Source organism: Choloepus didactylus, chromosome 11 (assembly GCF_015220235.1).
Source record: "Choloepus didactylus isolate mChoDid1 chromosome 11, mChoDid1.pri, whole genome shotgun sequence".
Lineage (NCBI taxonomy): Eukaryota > Metazoa > Chordata > Mammalia > Pilosa > Megalonychidae > Choloepus > Choloepus didactylus.
In genome coordinates, this window is record NC_051317.1 from 79167321 (window position 1) to 79175214 (window position 7894).

The 7894-nt window shown below is 40.8% G+C and overlaps 1 protein-coding gene across 1 annotated transcript; it reads left to right on the forward strand.

Moving 5' to 3' along the window:
- Positions 1 to 2264: 2264 nt before the first annotated feature.
- On the forward strand, positions 2265 to 2937 carry HSPB3 (heat shock protein family B (small) member 3). The gene has a single exon (XM_037799463.1). It carries the CDS (start codon positions 2357 to 2359, stop codon positions 2801 to 2803), a length of 447 nt encoding a protein of 148 aa, XP_037655391.1. The 5' UTR covers positions 2265 to 2356; the 3' UTR covers positions 2804 to 2937.
- The last annotated feature ends 4957 nt before the right edge of the window (positions 2938 to 7894 follow it).

Sequence of the window (7894 nt, forward strand, 5' to 3'; positions counted from 1 at the left end):
AACTTACCCATCTTTTGATATTATAAAACTATCAGAATTATTGCAGTTCAGGAAGACAGATTTTGGACTGATAGGCCATCTGTTTGCCTACTTCATGCTTACCAATAAAACCCTTTCTCTCCTTGAAACCCTGGTGTCTCAGAATTGGTCATTTGAGCACTCTGGGCAAAGAATCCACCACCTTGGTGCAGTAACAGCTGCAGTGAGAAGCTTCTGATTAGAGTTTTTAAGCAGGGTGGTGGCATAATCTATGCCTCTAGTTACATGTGGAGGATGGACCATAGGGGACTAGTTAGGAAGCACAACACATTCTCCAAAAGGACAAATGGTCCAGGTAGTTGATGAGGAAGAGGGTAGTTAAGATGAGGAGTGTGCTGGTTTGAATGTATTATGTCGCCCAGAAAAAGCCTTGTTCTTTGATGCAGTCTTGTGGGGCAGACGTTTTGGTACTGATTAGATTTGCATGGAAATGCGCCCCACCCAACTGTAGGTGATAACTCTGATGAGATATTTCCATGGAGGTGTGGCCCCACCCATTCAGGGTGGGCCTTGATCAGTGGAGCCATACAAATGAGCTGACGGGCAAAGGGAACGCAGTGCAGCTGTGAGCGACATTTTGAAGAGGAGCTACAGCCAAGAGGGACACTTTGAAGAAAGCACAGGAGCTGCAGATAAGAGACAGTTTGAAGACAGGCATTGAAAGCAGACTGTTGCTACAGAGAAACTAAGAGAGGACAAATACCCCAAGTGCAACTAAGAGTGACATTTTTGAGGAACTGCAGACTAGAGAGGAACGTCCTGGGAGAAAGCCATTTTGAACCCAGAACTTTGGAGCAGACGCCAGCCACGTGCCTTCCCAGCTAACAGAGGTTTTCCGGACACCATATGGCCTTAAGACTGTAACTGTATAACCAAATAAACCCCCTTTTATAAAAGCCGATCCATCTCTGGTGTTTTGCATTCTGGCAGCATTAGCAAACTAGAACAGAACAAAACAAAGGGCAGTTTTTGGAAAATGTCAGAAAAGTAGAAGTCTCAGATGTTGTGTTAGATGCTCATTTTTAACCTTGGTGACTCACTCTCATGATTACACATGAAAAGTTATCACTCAGATCTTAAATAGTCCTCCTTGCCTATTTTGGAGATCTCTGGAGGCAAGAAACTGTAAAAGGATTGGATAATTTTTCTCTGCCCCATCCTTCTAATATTTTAAAGCCAATTCCTTAACATACTATATATTTCCTGGCACAGGGAATGCATTCTGTTCTTTACTAACTACTCAGAGCAGCTCTGCTCAGACCTTCTCAGTACTTTGTGACCTGGAGGTCATTAATACATCTAAAACATTTTCCCTTGAGGGTCACCAAGTAAAGTACGGGTCAAAAAACCTGAGTGTTAACAGCATTATCAGGTCGTGTTCCCAACTGGATATGAAAATGTACACAGAGCTGTCACTAGATTAATCCTTAGGTTTCCTTCTTCCTTCCTTTCTTTACTTTTCTTTCTCTCTCTCTTTCTTTCTTTCTTTTTTTCTTTCTTTCTGGCTGTAATGTCAAATACTTCAAAGCTTTTTTTATTTTCCCTGTGGCTCTATTTTCACATCTAAGATTCCCATTCTGTGCCTTCCCAGTCCCCATCTGAGGTTTGACACTTATCTAGTAGTCATCTGGTCTCCATTTGTGATGAGTCAAATGTAATAAACCCAGATGATGTGGCTCAGATATCCCTGAAGCACAGAAAAGTAGAAGATGAAATAAAAAGAAGTGTATAAGACTGAGAGCTGAGGGTTTACAGAATATTTGAGACTTGAATACATGTGTATATCTGAATTCTGAATCAATTACAGCTAGATCCATCTCTCCTCAGTTTTGCCTTTGATGACCAGCATAAATGCAATGTCAGCTCACCATCCCTGGGACTTTTATAAGAAGTCCTCATTCTCTTAGATCGGTGTGGTTCACAAGGACAGAGCCCTCACTCAGATATTTTTCAAATACTCTTTCTGATTCAAACTCCCTTTTTCTCTTGAGTAAGTAAGGCAGACACATTTGCCAAAGATAACTGAAAACATAAGGGTGATCCCTTGCCTCTGAAGCTTGTGCAGGCTATGTGCTAAATGCAACTCTGAAACATGCCCTATAAATAGCAGTTCATTGTCAGCGTGGGTAAAAAGACAAGAGTGAGTGTGTTTGTGGTATGATTCAGGCCTAATTAAGTGGCTGCATCTGAGCAGGGCTAAAAAAGAACAGCCACTCCAGCTGGCCATTGAATCAGGAGGCAGCTGGACGGGCTCGCCCCTGAAACCTGACTGGAGATCGCTAAAGGGAAGCTGTTCCATGCTGTTTTTCCCTCCACTATGGCAAAAATCATTCTGAGGCACCTCATAGAGACCCCGGTGCGTTACCAGGAGGAGTTTGAAGCTCGAGGTTTGGAAGACTGCAGGCTGGACCACGCTTTATATGCACTGCCAGGGCCAACCATCGTGGACCTGGGAAAAGTCACCCAGCCTCCTCCAGTGGATTCAGCAACAGAGATGCCACCAGAAGAAGGCAAATCCCGCTTTCAGATCCTGCTGGACGTGGTCCAGTTCCTCCCTGAAGACATCATCATTCAGACCTTCGAAGGCTGGCTGCTGATTAAGGCCCAACACGGAACCAGGATGGACGAACATGGTTTTATCTCAAGAAGCTTTACCCGACAATATAAACTGCCAGATGGCATTGAAACCAAAGATTTGTCTGCACTCCTCTGCCATGATGGGATTTTGGTTGTGGAAGTAAAGGACCCAGTTGGGACTAAGTGAAACCTCATCGGTTCCTGTTGACACGACGTGAGGAAGATTACCGTTCAGTCAGTGGCACCACGTGTATGTTTTTATTACCCATGCTTGAAATAACTTACTATGATTTTTATGAAGATTAAAAATATATACCTAGTTCCTGGTATGTTGGGGTTGTCTTTATTATTCTTAATCAGAAGGGAAAAATTGTTAAATATGTGCCTATAGCTCAAAGGGATGCTATCCTTATTACAGAAACATTGCAATTTAGGAAACTTGTTTTATACTGAAAGGATTCCAAATTATTTCTCCATTACTCCAGCAATGCCAGAGGGTCTCCATTTGTAATAATTGGCTGCAAAAGAGCCATACTAATTTAAAGAATTCTTACCTATTTTATGAAAAATGCTGGTATTGCTGAAAAGTTTTGTGCTTTTCTCCACTTGATAACCTTCTCTTTTCAGTGTATTTTAATTAAAGTGGAGCTTCCTAAAATAGAGTCTGAACATTAAAATACAGTACTTGAATATTGGGTCTGAAATCCATGTATGGTTCACTATCACTGTTGCTCTCTTAAACTTTACTTGGAATTCTCAGATATAAATCTTATTTTAAAAAGATTCTAAACATGTATCCATTTTTTTTTTTTTTTGCTAAACTGAATCCTGGCTGGAATATTTTTTTTTCAAATAGTGTATGTTCTGTGGATACTTATGAAATATTGACATAAGATATGTATTAACCCATATTCCTATACATCTATACGTGGTTTAGGAAACCACTTTAAAAAGTATAATTACTGAACTCCAAGAGTTTTAATCTGTGCTATTTGGATGCCACTTAAATTCTTAGATTTCAGAAAATGGCAAAATGTGATGCGTCTGCTCTTTCTGCATAACCCTTAGCTTTAAATAGCCTGGCAGCCAGTGGAAATTATAATGCCTGAGCTTTACAGTGCTTCTGAGTTTACACAGAACATCTGATGACTACTGCTTATTTTCTCCCGAACTGCTGCTTTGGCTCAAGGGAATGGGTTAAGGTGTTGTTAGGGGTTCAATATTTGCTTTAGGAATATTACCTTCAACAGTTGGTCTATGACATTCCAAAGATTTGCTCTCTCATTCTGAACACGATAAATATTTCTTTGGAGGAAGTAGTGTGAGCTGACAGTAAGGCTGAGGACAGAGCTATGAATAGAAAACGAATGCCAGGTGTGGAGGATGCCTGGTCAAACGCAGACTGCTGACAATATCACTATGCTCCTGTGAATACTGGTGCTATGAAACAATGCTTGATTTGTAGTTGATCAGACTAAAACAGGAAAGACACAGAGCAACAGAGCAAATAATCTAAATCAAAGAGTGCTAAAAGTAATTTTGAAAACAAATGTAATCTGAGAGGGAGGATAGTTTACCTTGTAATTAAATTGAGAGGATTTTGCAACTATGCATTTAAAGGAGGTTCAAGCCTATGTATTGAGGCTTGTGTATCCAACCAGGATGAGAAATTTTGTTTGACAAAATAAGTATCACAGATTGGCTTTGCCACATGGTAAAGTTAATAGGAATTAAGAGGATTCCAGATATATTTATATGATTAGAACTGTGATACCATTTGTGGCACATTAGATTATTATTCGTTTCCATTGATTGACAGAATAGTGTGAAAACAAACTAGTGCTTTAAAAAACAAAGCTCTCATTTAATCATGATTCTTACCCTAGATAAGACCCTGCTTCTGGTAAAGTTTCAGGAAATGAAATTCTTAGGATCCAATGAGCAGGAAATATTTCCTTTAAAAATTAAATTTAAAATAAGCACATCTCCAATTAGTATCTGTTTTTTCTAAGACAAATTTTAAATTACTATATAGTTATTGTATTGATTTGGAAAATAAATTAAACAGTATAAAAACATAAAAACCACCTATTATTCTATGACCATGAAGTAGTAGCTACTTTAAATAAATCTTTCGAACATAAATTCAATGTATCAATTTTCATAAAATTAGGATCATATTTGAATGGAGTTTGATATCCAGATTGTACTGGATACTGTCTGTTGTCCTCCCTCCTCTCAGCATCATCTAGTTTACAATTGGGCACAATCAATGGGAGGCACAGAGATTAGAGGCCAGAGATTGGAGAGAGAAGCCTGGTGAGTGGGAGAGGAGCAAGGTTCAGGGTATTGCTTCTGCACTCCCAATCTGCTGCAGACTGAGGCTCTCCCAGTGGCTGCGTCCCTCCATGGCTCCCACTGTGCCTGGGCTCCAGCGTTGTGACACTTTCTTCCCTTTGTCCTTTCAGTGGGTTGGGTGGTAACGGCTTTTTGCTATTTCTTGTCCCTGGTACTTCACCATCCCTTATTGATTCCCTTTACTTTGCCCACTTTCTTAAATGGTCCCTTCACTAAAGTCCCTTCAGGTCATGGAATTCTTTTTCCTTCAAGAATCCTGACTGATTGACATTTTAAGTGATTAAAAAAAATCACTTTCTTTTGCTAACAAACATTAACTAAAAATCTGATTCTGACGGCTATGCCCTATTCCAGCCTAGACAAACCATATTGTAATTTAACCATTCCTTTTCACTCTTTGTCCCAATAGGAAACAGATGGTATGCTCAAATTAGGATAATTCAAGAAGGGTTTATTTATTGAAAGACTAATTACAAAAGAGCACACAGGGTATAGAGAACCCACAGGGAGTAGCGCAAGAACATAAGAGTAGCAACGTGAAGATTCTATGTCCCCTAGATCCAAAGGGATGAGAGGAGGAAGCAGTTCCCAGAAATCAAAAAGAAAGTTGTATAGAGTTGATAGAAGTTGTGACCTACTTGAGGGACACAACCAGCCCAAGGTGACCTCTCCCATGGAGGGAGACAGGAGAATAAGCCCTCCCTCCCTCCCTCCAGTCTCCTATCTGGGAACCCCATTGGCTGAACTGAACTGGAAGCCAGAGGGCAGCGAGCCCTGCTGATGTAGTTTGAACATCACCTGGGTAGAGGGCAGGATGGAGAAAAGTTGGGAGTGAATTCTGAGGGGCAAGGGGAAACTATACAGCACTCCAATAAAATGAATACTGTTGCTATAGTTCTTCTGGAAAATCTTTTCTTTATGGAGCCTGAAACAAGGATGGAAATTCTGACATTATTAGGGAAGTGCAAATCCAGGATGTTGAAGGTGAAGAAGCAGGGGGAATGGGGCAAGAAAAAGTGAGAAGCACAGATGTGATATGTTACCATGCTGGTTCTGGCTTCAAAATGAACTATAGAGAGACACAGTGGGTCCCTTGGAAGGGATGTTGGCTCAGCACATGGAATTTCTCTGGATGCTCTGCAGAGAGAAAAAACATTTCAGAGCAGTCCATAGAGAGAGAAAGGAGAGGGAATTTGTCTGCCATTTTCCTACTCAGTGTTGTTTCCCATTTGTCCAGGTTCAGATCACAGGTGTGGACTCTGCTGCACTTCTGACTCCTAGTGGTTGCTCAGTAAAACCAGACCCTATTCCACACAGTGTGACATTTCATCCATGCAGGAAGCAGAAGGGTGACTCAGCATGGTTAGGGCACAGGGTGAGGAGTGCAGGCTCAGGGCTTCAACCTGGACTCCAGCCATCCTGGGAAACTTTGCAAGAGCACCGGCAAACATGGCAGCCAGCCTGGTCTGGGAGGTAGGTGGTATCTTCAGAAAAAAGGAGGCTGTCAAGAAAGAGCACAGAGATTGTGTCCAACACAACCTCAAATCCAGAACTTCAGGACGGGAATGCCAGGCAAATCAGACACTCTTACAGCATCTATTGCCTCTATACCCTACAGAGCCTTCAAATTGTATGCACTGCATTATTGCCTTATATTGCATCTAATTCTCAATCTGCTTAGGTGCAAAGTGAAGTCTCTTAAAGTGCTCCAGGATTTTTATTTTCCAGTAAATTGCACACCAAAGTTTTGTGATTGTTTAAAGTTGCCTACCTCTTATGCTGGAAGTCCAGAAGTCACTGAAGGATTTGAAGACTTTGGTTCTCACTGGTCTCCCAGAATCCAAACTACTTGGGGGTTCTGAACCTGCCTTTGCCTTCCTTCTCATTTGCTTGCCCTGTAAGGTACAGGCATGCCACTGGAATTATATATATTTACATAAAGCTATAAGTTTATTAACATAATATATTCTAACATGTTACAAATTCCCAAGGAGGTCATTTTAAATCACAAATAAGAAATCACAATATTCAATAAGGATATGTATTTGTTCTGTGGATTCGGTTTCTCTGAAGAACCCTGACTAATACACTAACTATCAGTGATTCTGGTGCTTATCTTTCAAAATGGATGCCTGCTTGTGTTATCTAGTAATAAATATTGAGTTCCTGTATTACAGAACTAATTAGAATTTTTAAATTAAACATATCTTATTTAATCAACTTCAAAAGATATCTAAATAAGAAAGCCTTTAATATTTGATATCCCCTCCCATTATTTTAGTTATTTTTTTCCCCAATTATTTTTTATCAGAATTTTGGGAGTTGCTTTGCCAAACGTTAAAACGTATTATAATGCTACATAATTAAAACAATGTGCTTTTGTACAAGTATAAAAAAATCACTGGGACAGGGTAGAAAATACTGAGCAGAGCCCCATTACAATATAAGAATTTAGTTTGACAGTAGCAGCAATTAACATAAATGGGAAAATGATTCAGCATATGTACCTAAGAGAGCTGTATGGCAAGCTAGGAAAATAAAATAGACGCACGTCCCTATTACACAACACATATCGAAAGGAAAGATTCCAAGTGAATTAAACAAAAAAGTCACAAATATCCACTGTGCTGGTTATTCTCCACCCCCCATTCCCCGTCTTTGCCTTTCTCTGCCTGTTCTGGGCTCCAGGGGGCACCCCTCCGGCTTCAGGTCGTATTCACACAAGAGGGCAGCGTGAGGAAGGAGAGAGAGGCTGCTATTTCTCCTCCGGCTTCTGCTGCTTCAGCTCCAGGTTCTGGAAGGGGCTGCTGCCCTCCGTGATGGCAGCTTTGATGAGACTGCCCTCTCCCCTGGCTCCAGCTGACAGTGGGCCAGTAATTTCATGTCCTCATCCTGTTCCTCAGGCTCTGGGGGGTAATGG